Here is a 19,773-nt window from a genome sequence, read left to right as displayed (position 1 = left end):
TTCTTCTTCTTCTTCTTCTTCTTCTTCTTCTTCTTCTTCTTCTTCTTCTTCTTCTTCTTCTTCTTCTTCTTCTTCTTCTTCTTCTTCCCACCTGGTGCCTCTTCACAACAATGCAATAAATCTTGTTTAGGAAACCAATAGTCATAACTAGATCCTGCAATACTGGGACTTAGTACTTGGAACTGAAACTTGCTTGGTGTGAGTGTAAATGTTTTAGGTGTAATTAGGAAGCAAACTGAACATAATAATGAGCCTATTGATTAATCACTGCAGACATTTTTTGTTTTTGTTTTTGTTCTTCAAGACAGGGTTTCCCTGTACAGCCCTGGCTGTCCTGGAACTCACTCTGTAGACCAGGCTGGCCTCGAACTTAGAAATCCACCTGCCTCTGCCTCCCAAGTGCTGGGATTAAAGGCATGCGCCACCACTGCCCAGCACTGCAGACATTTTTAAACCATCATTCCGTTTCCCACTTTACCTAGCCACTGCTCCACTTGCCACCATTAAGCCTTACCACAAATAAGTTCCTGAATTCTCGCATCCTTTCCGTGCTTTGGCTTAGTTGCCTTGGAAAACCTTAACGGAATTTGATTTAAGTTTTGCCTTCTTTGCCTGTATCTGGATGCTGAATGCACTGAAGAACCAGGTCAGCTGCTTCCCTTTAAATCATGACTGTAGCCTCAGATGGCTCCAAGGATGCTCAGAGACCCTGAGACTTGTCCCTTTACTCCTGCACAGCTAAGTAACTAACTAGGTAGCTTACTCCTTCCCTCTTTCCCTGCCTCTCTTCACCTGGCTCTTTCTTCTTCTCTTTCTCCTCCTCTGCTTCTTTTGCTCATCTGCTTGTTAATTTCAGTTTTCCAATAACTATGCCGTACTTGGCATGATTGTAGACACTTAGGAGACATCAGTCAACAAAACCAGAAGTTCCAGCCTGGCTCACATTCAAGTGAATATGTGGCAGTGATTAATAGACATGGTAAGTCAGTGGTATGTTGTGTGAGAGGGTGATAAATGATTTGGCAAAAACAAAATTAAAATGGAGTATGGGTTAGAGTACCAGAGAACAGATAATCATTTTAAAGAGAATGTTCCATAGTAGATTTGTCCTTTTAGGTGGCATGTGACTAAAGTCTGAATGTGCTAGGGTTGGGACATGGTAGCCTGCTGTTATATCATATTGACCTCTGGCTTCTTTAATCTTCTTACCTTATGCTCTGCATCCTTAACTGAAGTTCTGCTCACAGCCTTGCTTTTGAACACAATCAGACATGGCCTTCTGCCCTTCCCCCATACCCTTCCCCTTTCTTCCCGGTACTGTGTATGACTGTCTGCCACTAGCTCCAGAGGTCTGCCATGACTCCCAGATCCCTTCTCATATCACCTTCTCAAGGACTTTTATCCTGTAATTGTCTCCTCTCCCTCCGCATGTTCATTCATGTTGGCTTCTCTATTCAGTCATTAAGATTATGCTCCTCATGCTTGTACATGGGGAATAAAAATCTCACATAACCACATAATCTAATGATGACCCCATTTCTCTTTTACAGTGTACAGAAAAATGCCTTGAAACATTTGTCAAGTTTCCTGTGTCCATTTCATTACCTCTTCAATATACCTTAGAAGTTGCCTCTGTATAGACCATGTAGGGCAAGACTCCATGGGCCACCCCTAATGGTTTCCTCTCATCCAAATAGAGACTCATCCCCTCCTTGAAAAGCCTGGGTCATGGAGACAGTGTGAGCTCTTTCATGTCTCTGGTTTCACTGCATCTTTCTTAACCTTCTTAGTCACCTTCCTCTTCTAATTAGTATCTAAATATTAGGATACCTTTGGGCTTGACCCTGTGTTCCCTTTCCTTGTCTCTGACTCTCTATGACTTCACCCAGTCCCACAGATTTATTCAAAGTCTGTGGGTGTCACTTGAGGCTTTTTTTCTCCAAGCTTCAGGTAGAAGTCACCTCTTGATTTTTAGGGTAATTGAGTGGACTGTAGGTACTGTTCTTTGCTGTTAACTGAGACCAGAGAAGATGGAAGCTTCTCTTAGGCACCTTTGTCAGGAGCAGGGACATATAAATTACACAGGACACTTCCAGGTTCTCTCACAGGTCATGGCCCAGAACTCATCATATATCTCCAGCCCATGGAGTTACCTGGAAGGTTCTGTATCCATGTCCACCAAGAGAAAAGAAAATCAGATTCCATGATTTCAAATATATTACATATTAAAGATTAATGTGCTATTACATATATTTATATATTCTATATGAAGTAAATTCACATAGCTATCTATATTCATTATACCAATGAAAAACAAAAATGAATTGAGTTATAACTGTTAGATGCCTCTGAAATGAAAAATCATAGAAGCCCCATTTCTTTCTTTTAATTAATAATTTTATTCATTTACATTTCAAATGATATTCCCTTCCTGATTTCTCCTCCACAAACCGCTCATCCCATTTCCCCCTCTCCCCCCTCCCCTTTGCCTCTATGAGGGTGCTCATTCATCCACCCACCAACCTCTGCTTCACTGCTTGAGCATATCCCTATTCTGGGGCATCATGCCTCCACAAGACCAAGGGCCTTCCTTCCCTTGTCCTGTCAGACAAGGCCGTCCTCTGCTACATATGCATCTGGAGCCATGGACCCATCCATGTATTCTCTTTGGTTGTTGGTTTAGTCCCTGGGAGCTCTGAGTGGTCTGGTTAGTTGGTACTGTGCTTCATATGGAGTTGGAACCCCCTAACTCTTCCATTGGGGTCCCCAGGCTCAGTGTGATGTGAAGTGCCATTTCTTAACAGTTTTCTCATAACTTTTAGGCAAAAAACAAAAACAAACAAACAAAACAACAACAACAAAACCCAAAAAGCGCTTGGTAAAATATACTATGTGTTTTGTAGCATTGTTTGGTTTAAGTCAATAAGAGGCATAAGTACAAGAGCATTGCCAACCTGTTTCCACTACCTTAGAATGTATCCTCAGACTTAGGGCTTCCTCAGTAGCAGCAGATGCCAGTTTCCCTGTCCTTTCTGGGTCTTACTTGTTTCATAGCCGTTCATAACTCACATTCACTGAGAATATAACAGCACATGGGTTACTGACTGGATCCTAACTGTGAGCGCTTATCAGTGGATAGATTATGTGTGATAACAAAAGCCATAAACACTGTGATGTAGTTTTCCCCAAATATGTGTGCATGCACACACTGTTTTCAAGATGGAAGTGGACTTTTCACTGAGACCATAACTAAATATGGATTAGCCATCTTTCTAGTTCATGGTTAATGGTGTCTTATTGACAATTCCACAACTTCTAGTCAATGATAGCTGGGGTTGTTTGTTACTATGACATAACTCAGCAAGTCAAACATTGATTGCCTCAGAGTCCTGCTGCTCTGTTTCCTAGTTGGATATGGAGGCTCGTCAGGATTGGTGTAAAGACTATATTGTCTTGTATTCAACTAATTGCAACACACTTTTGATGAAAGATAAAGTATTATCCGTACCTGCCCCCCAGCACTAGAAATTTCCTGGTTGTTACCTGGAGAAAAGTTCATTTTAATTTCCCACAAATTTAACCACACTGAAACCTTTGTGATATCAAGATTAATACTTTTCTAATAATAGTGTTTTAACAAGACAATCAATAATGTGGAAAAACTGTCAGACATCTAGACCCCAAGTTGTTCATAAACTCATTTAGCAGTTGTTCTCAAGTGCTTGCTTAGAAAGGTTCTATATCCTGGCAATATCACTTAGCCAAAGCTGTATACTATATATTGTTGATATAATAGCAAAACATATTATTATAGCATTAATTTGCTAAAATTTGTGTTGCTTTTATATCACCAGAGAAGAGCTTATCTCAGTCTTAGAATGTTGAGACAGCTTGTTTATGCTCCCATAGTTTGCAAAGGTCAAGAGTCTGGGTATAACTCAAGTGCATCCTGTAATTATGGTCCTTATACTGCTATCCTGGGGATTTCAACTAGATTACATTCCTTTCTGGACTTCAACATTCTCTTATGTGGTCATTTAGTTCCTTTTGATCATTGGACAAATGCTTCATTTTCTTGTAGGTTGACAGCTAGGTACTTATTAGATAATGCTAATATCATCTTCAGGGAATGAATATTTTGGTCATTTAGGACCGTACACTACCACCAAAGCTTTTTTCCCTCAGCACACAGTCTCTCTCTCTCTCTCTCTCTCTCTCTCTCTCTCTCTCTCTCTCTCTCCCTCACTCACTCCCTCTGTCTGTGTGTGTGTGTGTGTGTGTGTACATGTGTGCACACATAGTAGAATAGCATCAGCCAATTCCATCAGAATCGACCAAGAAGCTTATTCATACTGCACTCACAAACTAGAATGTGTCTCTAAGAGAATCAAGAATAACAGGCAAAAAAAAATTCTCTTTAGAGACATATGCCCTCATTTTTCCAGAGAAAACTGAAGCTCAGAAAAGCACAAGTCATTTGCCCAGTGGCACACAGCTGGTTAGATGGCAGCCTCCTGGAAGAAGCTGAAATTACTTAGTGATTTCCCTTGGATCTTTAACCCTCCTCTCCAGGAATGTATATTCTTCCATCAGCTTCACAGAGCAGTCTGCAGGCACATGGACAAACTCTAGCACCTGTTATTAGTGTCAAAATGCCAACCAAGCATTTAGTACACGGGGAGGAAGAAGGGAATACTCTCTTGTTGAACTTATTTCTATCCAATCACATCAGACTTAAGAGAGCCCTGCAAGGCTCTTTACATTGCCATGTAACCTGCAAGGCTCTCTTAACTAACCCAAGTTAGTTCATGTATTTCTGGATATTTAGAGCCAACACTGGGTACTATGGGTTTTAAAATATAGATAATCATTCTATGAAATGGCAATGGGAACCAAGAGATAATTAAGGACACCTGTGGAAGCCATAGCTGTCCTCTTTTGGAGAAGCAACTTGGAAGCCCACTGAGCGGCATGTACTGGGCTGCATGCTTTCTTCAGCAGGCTTATTCTCCTTATTCTTTGCTCCTCCTGTGCATTTGATGGGGGAGGGACGATAAGATAATAGGGGCCGCCTCCTAAGGTTGGCGTGAAGATGGAATGATTTAACTTATTTAAAGGCCCTAACTAGCACCTATCAAACGTGTGAGGACCTTGTGCAGCTTCTCCTTCCTCTATCTACTGTCCGACTACATTCGCTATGATTTTCTCCATCCAAGAAGCCTATCTGAATCTCAGGGAGAAAGAAATGAATATCTACCATTTTGATCCAGAGTCTGATGATTCTGCTTTGTTCTCATAATAGTGTAGTCACCTAAGGGGACATAGAGCAGATACACATGGCCATGACAGTTTGACCCTTCATGCTAAGTAAGTTGAAACACCAAGCATGTTTGTGTCGTCCCCCCCCCCCCCAGAGGGCTTTTATCCTTTTCATTGCTCTTATTCCTGTAATGATTTTTTCCCTGTATAATCAAACAAATGTCTTCAACTCTTTCTTTAGATCTCTGTTTAAATACCATGCTGTCCAAAAGCTGATTCACACTATACTATCTAAAATAGCATTTTCTTCTCATCATTAGTATTATTAGCTAAGAAAGGATTACATATTCTGCCAGAAACTCACCTGTATTAACATCATTTAATATAATGCAGTCAAATAGGCATTTCTATGAATTCCTCTTTAGCTGCTGAACAAGACAGAGACACAGAGAAGTTCAGGAGTTTACGAGGATCACAGATCTGGGAGGAGGTAGTGTGGATCACAGAACTGGTGGGAAGTAGTATGGATTGCAGAGCTAGTAGGGGGTAGTGTGGGTCACAGAGCTGGTGGGAAGTAGTGTGGGTCATAGATCAAGTAGGGGATAGTGTGGATCTCTGCTGTCAAACATCAGAATCTACATTGCCATGTAACTTCTGTAGTGTAGCCTCACATGCAGCTCTGTACTTAGGCTCTCTTGTGCAGTAACTTCAAGAAAGCTTAAAAATCCCATCTTATCCTAGCGGCTCTTTGTGTCTCTGGTTCAGCCTTTTCCTGGAAGGAGGCTCCAGACTCATTTATCAAATGTTCTATAAGATACCTTTCCATGAGCATTTTGAGACAGGCATTTTCAGAAGGTCCAAGTCCACAATCTATTCATGGCCTCCATTCCTTACTTCTGTACCTCTGTTTTCAAACATTTCCCCCTAATTTCTTTGTGATGATATCAGGAGTTATAGAAAGTGACTCTCTTTGAGAGTCAGATCACATGTGTTAGATCATGCTATATGGATTCATTTATTTACTTTCTTCTCATCTTGCTCTATTTTGCCTTCATTTATGAAATTCTTACATCCTGAGGCTAATATGTGATTTGCATAATTTTTATTGTTAGAATCTACTATTTAGAAGATACTAAATATTTTCCTGTTCAATGAAAGAAAGGAATGGGTATTTTATCTATTTCTGTTACAGGTAGTTCCTATGCTCCTTGATAATTTCTCCAGTTGTTTGTCTCGGCATCTGCTTCCCATTGTCACTAAACTATCATTTCTGTTTTCACCAAGGTTCTACCCTAAGGAACATTTATTGCAGAATTTTAATGACATGACTCATTTTTACTTCTATTCACTCTGACAACTTGCATGTTTAGATTTATGTGGCAAGGGACACTTAATAACAAGGAGGGACCTATTTGAAATGGCAGCACAATCATTCAGCAGGAGAGAAAAGAGTGATGTATGAGTCCTATAATTACCAGTTAACCGTTCTGCATTTATTATTCAGGGATGGAGCTCAGAGTATGCCGTTCCAGTCAGCCTCATTAGTTACTGTTTGACTAGTTGAACACAAATAATAAACTCCATGCACTAAATTTTCCCCATGATCATGTAAAGAGATTACATTCACACACACACAATTATACATAACCCACAAACAGGTATTCATCATTCTTGGGAACTGATCAACATTTTTCTCAAAATGATCAAAATAAATGTAAGAGTCCCAGTCCAATTTTGGTTCATTGGTAGCTTAAGTTTCCATCACACCTATCATGAGTAAGTGTCCTTCGATTCTTTGTTGCTTTGATTTCTAAAGTGGGATATTCTGTGATTATCTTATCTAAGATAATCTTATATAAGATCTTATCTTATATAAGCTAATAGCAGCAAGAATCTGAGAATGTGTGGCTTTAAGAAGCTACTAGGTGACGTTCACAAAGGCACCTAGGACTGTGGGCATGAGTCAACTGTATCTGCAGACAACTGTGTGTTCATGAGTCAGTTGACCTGCTTCTCCCATGAGCTTGTGTATGAATAAACCAAAGTAACATATGAATGTTCTTTGACAGAACAAAGCACTATGAGTAAGAGTTATTTTAATATCAAGGAAGATAAGTAAAAATAAGCTACAGTTCCCCGTAAAACATCATGAGCATACCACATTGGAATCCTAGTAAACAAAGCAAATGTTTCAGTAAAGAACTTGGCTTTTTCACTCCCCAAAGTGTGGCATTAATGATGCTATTTGAGTGGGATATTTTAATGCATGCATTTGTATAGGTTCCAATGTAGTTGTTTTTCTACTGGCTTGTTTATTTTGTGCAAAACTAGCCATCAGGGCAAAGCCATGGAGAAAGTATGCTCTAAACATATATTGTTCTTTAAATAAGGGTTTGTCAGATTGTGTGTTTATCATATTATATAAATCAATTGCATTCCATGTATTGCTTTCCTGTATTTCAAATTTTTACTCTTTTATAGGAAGGTGGAAAAATAATCTTACAGGAGACCTAGCTTTGAGCTAGTGTGCTCATTTCCTGAGAGAAACTTATAAAAGAGGAAAGGTGACTTTTAGCTCACCACTTCAAAGGGTTTAGTCCAGGCCACACTGGCTCGTTAGCTTTTAGGGTCTGCCACAAGAACATGGTAGATCAAAGATGTTTACCACACAGTGACCAGAAAGGAAAAACAAAACAGAAAGAGGCAGGTTTCTAACAAAGAGTTTAAAGCCTCTCCTGTGACATAACTTCTTTGCAATGGGGTCTACCTTCTAAAAGTCCAACACTTTCTAGTATCCCTGTAAACTGGTGAAAAGCCTTCAACACATGGAGCCTGGTATACATGGGAGCCTTCAATACATAGGAGACTTCTGCACGTGGGTACCTTTAACACATGGGAGCCTTCAACACATGAGATCCTTCAACACATGGGAATTCAGCTCACATGGCAGTCTTCAAAACATTAGAGCCTTCAACACATGGCAGCCTTCAACATATGGGAGCCTTCAACACATGGGAGCCTTCAACATACGGGAACCTTCAACACATGAGATCGTTCAACACATGAGCATTGAAGAGACGTTTAAGACACAACTATACACATAATGAATTTTGCTATGCCAATTAAACCTCTAAGTGATAGAAGCATGATGATACCTATTTAACTCTAGCCCTTGGGAAACAGATGCAGGAAGATCTCAAATTCAAGGCTAGCCTAGGATATATAGGAGGTTTGGGACCACCTATATAGCAATGCACATGCGAGTGCACATACACACACACACACACACACACACACACACAATCCAAGTGAGGATAGCACAAAAATCATCCCAGACTCAGAACTGTGTATTTAAAATAAACAAAAGACCAATGTTTTGGGAAGTTCGATCATTCAGTTATGATCTTTTATATGTGTTATAACTTTGGAAGTACACTGTATATTGGAAAACAAAAGTAATCTTTTCAAAAGTTCAAAAAGCTATTTGGTTTGCAAATTTACATGAGGAGAATGGAGTGTAAAGGATTGGGGGCTTGCCACACTTTGAGCAGGTTCCTTATCTACAATGACCAGCTATGTCAGTTCCTAAAGTTACGCTCCTGAGAATCGTAAGTGCACCACAACCATGCATAGATCAGGTCTGGAGAGAGAGGGCAGGGGAGACAGAGACACAAAAACAGACAAAGACAGAAACAGAAAGACATGGAGACAGACACAGAGATGGAAAGAGTGAGGGAAGAACATGAGCATCCATTCCGTACATACTTCTGTCTGTCCCATATGAGCAGCACAATTCATGAGCTCATTCACATTCCTCTGACTACTCAGTTTGCAGATCTGCATAAGGAGAATGGAGTGTAAAAGATCACTGGCTTGCTTGCCACACTTTGAGCAGGCTCCTTATCTATGGTGACCAGCTATGTCAGCTCCTAAAGTCACTTCATCAATAGTGACTTCCAGCTCCCCAAGATTCACAGCACTCTTCTGCACTGGTCAAGACTCACATTATACAGGGAACATTTGTGCCTCATAAAAATAGGGCCAGACGATCCCATGACACCACACATTGCCACAGGCACAGTGACAGAGACACTCCATGTCCTCGGGAGCTCCAGACTCAGGCGCTTGCTTGTTCCAAGTTAGAAAACAAAACCTCTCTTTAGTCTGAATATTCAAAAAGTTGAATTTTTCAGATATCCTCTCTCTGCCACTATGAAAATGGGTACTGGCCCTTCCTTCTTGTGAATTTCAGCATTGCACTGAAGGTCCAGAGAACACTATCATTCACATGGTGCACAATCATTTGTAATTCCCATTCCAAGAGATCCCGTGCCCTGCCCTGGTAAAATATTTATCTCCCTGGAGTAAAGATTTGTCCCAGAGAGAACATAAAATTGAGCTTCTGTTTCTTACTACTACTAAAACATTGACATTCTTTTTAAAACTTCTTGTTATTTTTGAGAATTGTATATACATATTAAATATGATCATTCCACACACCATTTCCCCTTCTAATTTCTTTCATGTTCTCCCAACATGCCCCTACCCACTTCCTGTCATTTTTTTTTTACAACCCACTAGGTCCAGTTAGTGCTGACTGTATGTGAATAGGTGTAGGGTCATCCACTGGAACATGGGAGTCCTTCCAGTGGTCTCAAAAAAAAAAAAAAAAACCAAAAAAAAAAAAAAACAATGATCCTCCCTCCCCAGCTACTTTCCACTGCTAATTCCTCCTTAGTATGTGTTAAGGCCTAAAACTCATCTACACCATTTATGCCATGATTGTGGCCAGCTTAATCTTATGTAGGTCATGTACAGGTAACCATAGCTGCTATGCATGCTTGATTGTGATAGCTGTGTTGTGCCCAGAAGACAGTATATCATAGCATACCTCCCCATCCTTTGACTCTTAATATTCTTTCTGCCTCCTCTTTCCCAGAGTTCCCCAGGCTTCAGTGGTGGTGATATTTTAGTACAGATGTCCCATTTAGGGCTGAGCATCTAGTCTCTTATTCACAGTGCTTTGACCATTTGTCTCTACTGACTGCTGTCCACTGAAGAAAGATTTTTCTCTGACCACAGTGGAGGGCTGCACAGGTCAATGCACATAAATACTTGAAGACAAACTGACAGCATGGCCACTTAACAAAGTAACAGTAACAGGTTCTACTCTAGGACCTGTGACCTCCGTGGACCAGGGTTATAGTATCAGGCATGAAATTATCTCCTGTGCAGTGGCTCACATCCAATCAGGAAACAATGCCTATTGAATCAGGAGGCTCATCTGATGCAAGACAGCATTGGAGTATGGTCCAGAGCTGGGTGAGACCACTAATCTCTTTTCCACCCTGGCAGCTTTCATGGCCCCTTTCAACACTATGAAAGTAGGGAGAAGGTTTTTCTGATCAGTTTGAGACTTATGTTTCTGTATCCTACAGCCAAGGGTGAGGTGTCTTCAGTATAGGGTCTTATTGTGTCATACAATAGCAGTAACCTGTGCTGTTCTGGAGATCTTGGGGGCTGGCCTAGCCAATAACTACTAGAGAGCCATTCCTATGTCTTGTACTGTATCTTTCATTTTAGTAACTCTTGTCTTCCGGAAGTTACATAACCCATGAATGTCAATTCTGTTCAAACTCTTCTTTTCTAAGTTGTATTTTGAAATTAGCTCATTAAATAGAGGGTTTCTATAGGCTCTTTCTCTCTCTCTCTCTCTCTCTCTCTCTCTCTCTCTCTCTCTCTCTCTCTCTCTTTGAGATAGGATTTCTCTGTATAGCCCTGGCTGTCCTGGAACTCACTTTGTAGACCAGGCTGGCCTCGAACTCAGAAATCCGCCTGCCTCTGCCTCCCAAGTGCTGGGATTAAAGGTGTGTACCACCACACCCGGCTGTTTTATTTTTGTTTGTTTGTTTGTTTGTTTGTTTGTTTGTTTTAGGCCTTTTCTCTTATATGTCCTTGCTTTGGGTTAAGCCATACAGTACCCCCCCTTCTCTCTCTCACACACACACACACTCACTCACTCTCTCTCTCGTTCTCTCGCTCTCTCTAATAAATATAAATAAATCTCAGTATTCCCTCTCCTCACCTCCATTTTGTCAGATATTAGGATAGGTATGCCTGCTGGTTTCCTAGTTCCATTTGCTTGGAATACCTTTTTCCACTCCCTTCACCTAAGGTTAAATGAAGAGGGTGTGTTGTGCCTCTTGGAGACAGGAAAAAGGTAGATCCTGTCTTCTGACCCAATCTGTTAGTCTGGGTCATTTTATTTGGGGAAATGAGATCATTGATATGCAGTGTTATTAATGAAAGTTGTGTGTGTTAACAACTCCTGTTATTTGGTTGATTTTGTATTGTTTTCTTGGCTCTCCTTTGGTTAACTGTCCTGGCATTTATTTATTTATTATTGTCTCTGTGTTCATCTTTTTCTTCAGACTGAAGTATTCCAGTGTAGAGCTGTCTTAGTGGTCATAAATTCCTTTAATCTGTTTTTATCTCCCCTTCATTTTCAATAGATGGGTTTGCTGGATATAATACCTGTGTTGACAGCTGTGATCTTTTAGGACATGACATATGTCTTACCAGGGCTTTCTGGCTTTAAAAGTTTCTGTTTCTTAATCAGATACTATTTGTGGGGCCTAAGGGGCTTGATCTTTCCCTCTTTCCGGCTTATAATATCCATCCTTTTTCCTGTGCCTTTAGCCCTTTAATTACAGCACATCATGAGAAGATTCTTTTCTGATTCTGTGGGCAGAACCTAGGTACACCCAGGTGGGGATCTGTCTTCTCTAAGTGTGGCCATTTTCCTCCTTGATTGTACTGAAAGTCTTTTATGTGCTTTTGGTATGACATTCTACCCCTTTGTCTATGCATGTCAACCAAAGGTTATATCTTCTCATGGTTTCCCAATGCTTGCCCAACTTTTGCCTCTAGATTTTTATAAATTTATCACTGGTTCAAATGACTCTGCCTTGTCTTGCAGACCACATACTCAGCATTCTAATGGCCTATTTATTCTATGGCTGACTCTTTCTTCTCACTGAGGATTTTATTTGGCTCTTTGGTTTTTTGTTCCCAGCATCGCGTTATGGGTTGACTTTTCTTCAGCACTTCTCTTCAATGGTTTCTGGTCTCATGTCTTATGTGGACTTCCTCAGTTCACCCATGCCTTAGATTTTGTCCACTTTGAGTTGTCTGAATGTAGTTATTATCACTCTTTTGAACTCTTGTCTAGAAGTCCTTCCAGGTCATTCTCATTAGGGCCCATTATTATGGGATTGATACTTTTTGGAGAGGACATCTTATCTTGGATTTTCAAACTGTTTCTGGGTTTGCACATTTCAAGTTGGTTGAACGGTAGCATGGACCTGAGGCTGGTGGTCTGGGGACTGCTGACCTATTAGCACAGGGAGTTAGGGAAGTTAGAAGCATGGATAAGGAATTCAGGATCCAAAGACATCTTATTAGAACCAGGGTATGGGCAGATGAGGGAAATCTGGGCAGTGTTCAAGGCCTGGGTGTTATCTTGGAGGCTTAACTGTTGGCAGAGAGAGTTAGGCAGACCTGTTAAAGCTAACATTCTTGAATTATTTTTAATACCTGGAAATGGCATGCAGCATGCATAGGGAGGATGTAGGTAAACAGGTGACAATCTTACACATTTAGACTGTTTAGATCACTGTATTTCTTACATCTTTATACTACTTTCCTCTGCCTTATGGGGGGGGGGGCAAGGCCCAAGGAAAGATTTTTGCCATTGGTCATTCACATCCTTCTTACCCAAGGTAAAGACCAAAACTTGTGGGATGCTTTTGAGGGCGTGAAATTCTAGTTTAATTCCCCATCTAAGTAATCCAATGATTTAAAGCCTAACATGGACTTTTGGTATGACATTCCCAAGACATAGAGGCCTTGAGAAAGGGCTGCCTGAAACCAGCTCAGCTTTAAATCTCATGTCTCCTTGCTGCCTCGATCTCCAGACTCTCTCACCAACTTTTGATTTCATCTTGTCGGCTGTGAGTACTTTTTCTTTACTCTTTGGGGAGAGAGTGTGTGTGGTGTATGTGCATGTTTGGATGAGAGTTTGCATGTGTGTGGGTTCACCTGTGTAGGAGCATGTGCAGAGCCTGAAGGTTGCCATCAGGTGTGTTCCTTGATGGATTTCTACTTCTAGATCTCTCAATATGGACCTCACAGACTCATCTCTGCCCCCACTGTGCTGGGATTACAACTGGCTCACACCAATCTGTCTTTTATGTAGGTTCTGGAGCCACAAACTCCAGTTCTCATGTTTGTGTGGCAAGAGCTTTATCCACTGAGCCATCTCCTGACTCTCTTTTCCTTTTGCTAAATCTCTCCCTTATAATTTATTCTATACAAAGAAGCTACAGTGATCTTTGAACTCTAAAAGTCAAGATGGCTTCCCTATGTTCTAAGCATGAGATCCAACAGCTTAAGAAGAATGGTATACTCTCATCTGCTGGCTTTTCCAGCCTCTAATCCCACTCCTCAAAGGTCACACACCTCAGGCCTTTCCTTTGAATATACCAAGTAATTTCTGAGCTCCTGACCTTGGCACTCATCCCACACTCTCTTTCCTGATGGTTCCTATGCCTCCTTCAGGTCTCAGCTCAGGCTCCCTCTGCAGAGAGGCCTTTTCTTGACCCCTTATCTAAAGTAGTATGTGTAGGTCTTTATCCGACTACTTTATCTTCAGAGTATTCCCTACTCCCTGAATTTAAACCTGTTTTGGCATATGTTTCTTTTAAATATTTATGAGGAGTGTAAGCATAGATCTTTCTTCTTTTATTCACAGCTGAGTCTCCAGCACTTGATACAGGGGGATGTTTGTTGAATGAATATGTGCATACTTTATGGGACTAGTAGTGTATTGCCAAAGAATGCCCCAAATTATAAATTCCAAGTTCATATATTTCAAGTTCCTGCTGCACTTAAGCATGGGAGGCTTGGATATACCTTTCAATTTAGTTTCTTTTTTCTGTTTCAGTCCTCTCTAATAAATAGTGACATTATCTTTGTGAAGTTGCATGCCCCATGGGAAGTCCTTGGAAGATATGCAGAGCAAATGAATGTACGGATGCCTTTCAGGTAGGTGTAAATGTGTTACCCCCACTGCTTGCTTGTTCTTTCTTTCTCTCTCTCTCTCTCTCTCTCTCTCTCTCTTATAAACCTAATGACATTCTCTCCTGGAACAAATAAAATCATGGTGCAGGTTGAAAAAGCCATTATGGCAGAAAATTTTCCTAATGTTTAGAAAATGCAAATAAACCTTCACGCCCACAGTGACTCCTTCCTGCTACCAAGGAGCATTTCCAAGTAGCATTTGCATTTTGAACAAGTCATTTCTAGAATTTCTATGTATCCTGGCTTTGAACAGCTAGACACTATGTACCATGGTGTTTACTGATCAGTCCCTTCCTGGAAAAAAAGTTAAAGATCTGTTTTTCAAGAAATTCCACAAAATACAATCTTCTGAAAATAACCCATTTTTAAAATTAACAAGTCATAAATTCTGTACAAATAATTAGAGTGAATACTTTGTGTAGATTGTTAGGTTGTTTAAAAGGATAAATTTACCTTCATCTGATGGTGGCTATCCTTATTTCATTATTGGTTAAGGAAATGTGATCTTCATTTGCTAGATAAAAACAAAATGAGATAATAAGCCTGAAACTACAGGGCAAGGATGTGCTTGAGAGAGTAGGGTGCAGGAGAGAGGGGACTCACCAAGGGAATCTGCTCAAGGGCAGAATGACTTGGTGCCAGGGATAGCTCAGGAGTGACCTGTGTTCAGTACTTTGGCTTTTCAGCTTGCCAGTAAGACCAACACAGATGACAAGAATTAGGCAAGATGCTATCAACTCTATGAAATTCCTCTTCATGGGCTGTGAATGTCATAGAAACTGGCAGTCTGCTAAGCTCAGAATGGGGAGAGGGAGCAGGGAGAAAGGAGAGAGAGCTAGAGAGAGAGAGGGAGGGGGAGAGAGAGAGAGAGGAGATAGATTTGCAGGTTTATAGATCCTACTGAAGGATAATTTCCAATTTCCATAAATAAGCCATAATATATGTTTCAGAACATCTTTTTTTTTTTTTTTTTTTTTTTTTTTTGGTTTTTTTTTATGTCCTAATATCAAGTCAAAATGTAGGCTANCAATTTCCATAAATAAGCCATAATATATGTTTCAGATCCTGGATTTTTTTTTTTTTTTTTTTTTTTTGTCTTTGGTCTTTATGTCCTAATATCAAGTCAAAATGTAGGCTAGAGTTTCCAGCATCTGTTTTCCTGTAAGCAAAATCCACAAAATAGATTAAGTGTAATTCTGGTCTTATAATTTACTTCTGTATTTAATGTTGAGAAGGAAATCTGGGAAGTCAAGGACCCACATATGCATATGCATACAAGCATATACATACACATATACAGATACACATGCATACATGCATACACACATACTCATATGCACAGGCACACACACACACATATATATACATATATATATATACATACATACACACATATATATGCACATGCAAATACACAATAAGAAGAAAAGAGAAACAATTTTTGTGCCAAAAGCTGCTATGCTAAAATAATTAAATCCTGCTATTTAACAATGACTTAACTGTCATTTTATATATATTCTATGTATTATATGTTATATATAATGAAATATATATAATATAAACTGATACCATATTATGCTTAAAAATAAAAAGGGGTAAAAGCACTTTAATTACATTTTGATAGAAACTGATATCCCTTCTCCAGTCTAAAACTTAGTCTTTTTATCAAGAACACACCTCCATGATAAAGAACATAAAGAGACAGAAACCTATATGATGTTAATTCAAAGTCAAACCTCCCATTACTTGGAAGGACTTCACATCTAACAGGCCTGGCCTGACTATCATGGAAACATATTGCATGTACATTTCATGGCAGAGAAGTGCAGCCTCACGGATCATGAAGAGGTTTCTTACACAGCATCAGGAGTCTATGACTCAAGCAGGAGGATGAAAATGAATTGGAGTAATAATCTACCCTCATAGGTAGAAACTCCAACAGGAAAACAATTCAAGGAGAAAATGCTCTTATGTGTGCCAGTAATGGGCCTCATTAATATTGATATGATTTTACCCAAGCCTAATATTGCCCATTATAACCCAATGCATGCAAACCTTCATGGGTGTGTCTTGCCCTCCATTTTCACATGTGGCTCTAGCCTGAGATCATTGTTGGAACATATACAGATATTTAGTTCAGCTGAACTCAAACATTCTAAGAACCTTATGTAATCTGTAACTCTTGGTAGCCAGTACTTCTAAATCTCAGGTTTAGATTCACTCTACAATCATAAAATGAAATGGAAAAGTGGGTTTCTTACAAGAAATTTTAAATAAATCTGCTTCTTAAGTATCTATGTGTCCATAACTTTGTGGTTTGAACATAATAGAGTGTTTTTGAGAAGTTTAAAGAAGGTGGGGACAGAGCACAGTGCCTCTCACATACCCACCTTCTACAGGTTTCTTACCAACATCTCGTACTAGTGTGTGCATTGCAGTTAACAGACCAATATTAGCATATTATTAACTAAAGTCTAAAGCTTATGTCTCACTCGTATACAGGTTTGTAAATATATATCATCATGTGGTATCATACAAAATCAGATAGATAGACAGGTAGGTAGATGTATAGATAGATAGATAGATAGATAGATAGATAGATAGATAGATAGATAGATAGATAGATAGATAGATAACCATACAGAAGATGGGTTACTAAAACCCAATGCTTTACCTGGCTCAAACATCTGGCATCTGGCTTTGTGTTCTCTGCAACTATTGACCCAACTGTGGCAAATAGTCTTTGATATATAAAATTCCCTCTTTGCACAAAGGGAAGTGACCATACACATAAATTGCCTCAGTTTCATGATTGATCACTTAGTAGACACCTGAACTATGGGAAGGAGATTAGGTTTAATCACCCAGGATTCTCACTTAAATATTTTACATTAACTAAAGTGAAGCAATATGACATCTTTATTGTGCCCTGTTCTTGTTTTTTTCCCCTCCTAGGACCTGTGGTTTTACCTGTTTAGTTTACCTATAAGCAGCCAGGTGGTGATGCCCATGTGGGTATTTATAGTTGACTATTGATGCAATCTCTTCTTTTACTAGATATGAAATATATGTGTTTTTAATATCTCTCTCAAAACCATGAAATCCAAACTGCTATATAAATATTACATTGATATAATAGTGTGTCTGTTAAATTGTGTATGTTACCCCTAGTCCATCTCTGAGTTTCACTGGACAAAAGTGGATGTCCACTGAATGCATGCAAAAATACTAATCTCCCTGCGCATGTACTGTAGGCCAGAAGTACCCTGCAAGTTTATAGTAATGAGAGGGTTTCATGACTCAGAGTGCATGCCCTGTGTCCCTACTACATTTCTCACTGTTAATCTCTCTTTAGTTTTTTTTTTTCTTCTTCAGCTCTTACAGGCTTCTATCTTCAATCTCCTTTCCTTCCTTGCTAGTTCAAACTGTAACTGACGATGGGTTTTCTTCTCGACTGGCTTCATTTTTGCTGTTCTTCCAGGAGAAAAATCTATTACCTGCCCCGCCGGTACAAGTTCATGAGCAGGTTAGTAGCATGCTCTGTACTGATGGTGTTGTCTGCTGACTGCTGTACCCTAACAATGACAAGGAGCAACAAGCCTGGGAAGATGTCACACAAGAGAATGACTACCATGCACATTCCAAAAAGAACCCTTTCACATTAGCCTGAAACACAAAACCAAACCAAACCAAAAAAAAAAAAAAAAATACAAAACAAATGTCCTTTCCAGAGTCTGCCCCTTCATCTGCACCCCAGGGAGCAGTACATGCCATCCACAGGTGTGTTGAGGTTGTTATTCATTTAGCCTAGTCTGGAAAAATCAATTGTTCAAATCTCAGCCAATCAGAGAAATTCTAGCCTCAGTTATTGTTTTGCACATAAGTTCCTCACTGCAGCATATGTAATTTGAGAGTTTGAAGTGAAAATGGTCTCCCAAGTTGGCGGCTACTCCTCTGTCCAGGGAGATGGTACCTCTGCCCTTGGTATCTCTGATGCTTGGTTAATACAATATTCAGATTGTACCTTACTCCAGAGCTCTCATGGCTCTTTGTGTGTAAGAAGGAATCCATTGGATGTCCATTATCCTTACTGTCATTTGTATCCTTCCACAGCTTGTTTTCCTTGTTGTTCTATTAGAAGCCAAGGAAAAGGGGGATATGCCAATGGTATTCTCAACTTGGCTTCAGTTTGGGATCAGTTGGTGACTCTAACTTCAAATTTTTAATTGATCTTACAAGTCTTAAAAGTGAGCTGGTGTCTTAAATGGGGATCCCTTGGGTGTCTCTAAAAACCATTCAGATAATTCAATTAAGTGAGATTCAGTATTTAGATCCATTGTTTATAGTCTGTATATAACATAAAGAATATATGTAATATATAGTATATTCTTTATACTCTGTTTATGGTTTTTTGTGGGATGGTAAGTAACACTGGTGAGTGTCCTCAAGTACACATATATCATAGAGTATGGCAAGAAAAGCAACTTCTATAGAACCTAAGATGTTGCAGTTTCTCATAATTTCTCTGTGAAGCTCTTCCATTGGGCAGCAGGTCAGGTACTTTCATTCAGCATGACTTGGATTATGCTTCACCGTGCAATTGTCTTTCGTAGAAGTCTCACACAAAATGTCAGCTCATGCCCATAGTTCTCAAATATCAGCCAGCATCAAAATTACCTGGGGAATTTTAAAGCACTGATTTCCAGGCCCTACCCACACTTCTACCTCCATCTCTATAAAATGAAACTGCATCATTTCTACCACATGGGTTTCCTGAGGACTTCATATGTAGCCTGTGTTCATAAAGGACATGTTAATGATTGCTATCTGGGATGTCTGTGGAAATATCCTTTCTTTCCACCTTCTGAAATTTTATCCACTTCATATCTCACTTCGTTCTTGTTTCCACTAATGAATAGTCTTCTAATTCTGGCAAGTCCTGATTTTACTTGCCAAGTAATCATTTATATTCCATAGAGTCTCCATATATGTGCCACTATGTGTATAACCGTGTGACTTACACCTCAGGGTCATACTGGAAGCTGTACTTCTCTAATCAGCATCTTGAATTCTGCATTGCTGCTCCAGGTTACTTCTAGAATCCTTTTGGTGCTCTTCACTCCCACTGTCATTCTGGGTTTTAATTATCTCCTGCCTATCGTAGATGATTTCCTATTCCAAACTCTGTTGCGACTCCTTTCAAATTGTCTTTCTTGGCCAAAATGAAGTCAAAAGGCTTGGCTTAAACATAGACCTGGATACACTGTCTTCATTTATCTCTTGCCTCTTTTTTTCTGCCTATATTAATGTATTATGCCAGCTTGGATTTACATATTGTTGCTGAGTGTTCCTTCTGGATAGTATTTTATTTAC

The 19,773-nt window shown here is 39.7% G+C and overlaps 1 protein-coding gene across 7 annotated transcripts in view; it reads left to right on the top strand.

Moving 5' to 3' along the window:
- The window catches only part of Ano4 (anoctamin 4), a 374,740-nt gene that overhangs the window by 229,647 nt on the left and 125,320 nt on the right, over positions 1-19,773 (top strand). For 5 of the 7 annotated variants that reach the window (XM_021174227.2, XM_029482964.1, XM_029482962.1 and 2 more), the window contains 2 exons: positions 14,264-14,364; positions 17,882-17,926. In XM_021174227.2, the coding sequence (XP_021029886.1) occupies positions 14,264-14,364; positions 17,882-17,926 (146 nt within the window). Of the gene's footprint in view, positions 1-14,263; positions 14,365-17,775; positions 17,927-19,773 lie in introns of those variants that run through there. The other 2 variants (XM_029482966.1, XM_029482967.1) reach the window with 2 other exon arrangements.

The sequence above is a fragment of the Mus caroli genome, chromosome 10, assembly GCF_900094665.2.
Source record: "Mus caroli chromosome 10, CAROLI_EIJ_v1.1, whole genome shotgun sequence".
NCBI lineage: Eukaryota > Metazoa > Chordata > Mammalia > Rodentia > Muridae > Mus > Mus caroli.
The sequence above is the reverse complement of the archived record's forward strand: the minus strand, read 5'-3'. Positions and strand labels throughout refer to the sequence as shown.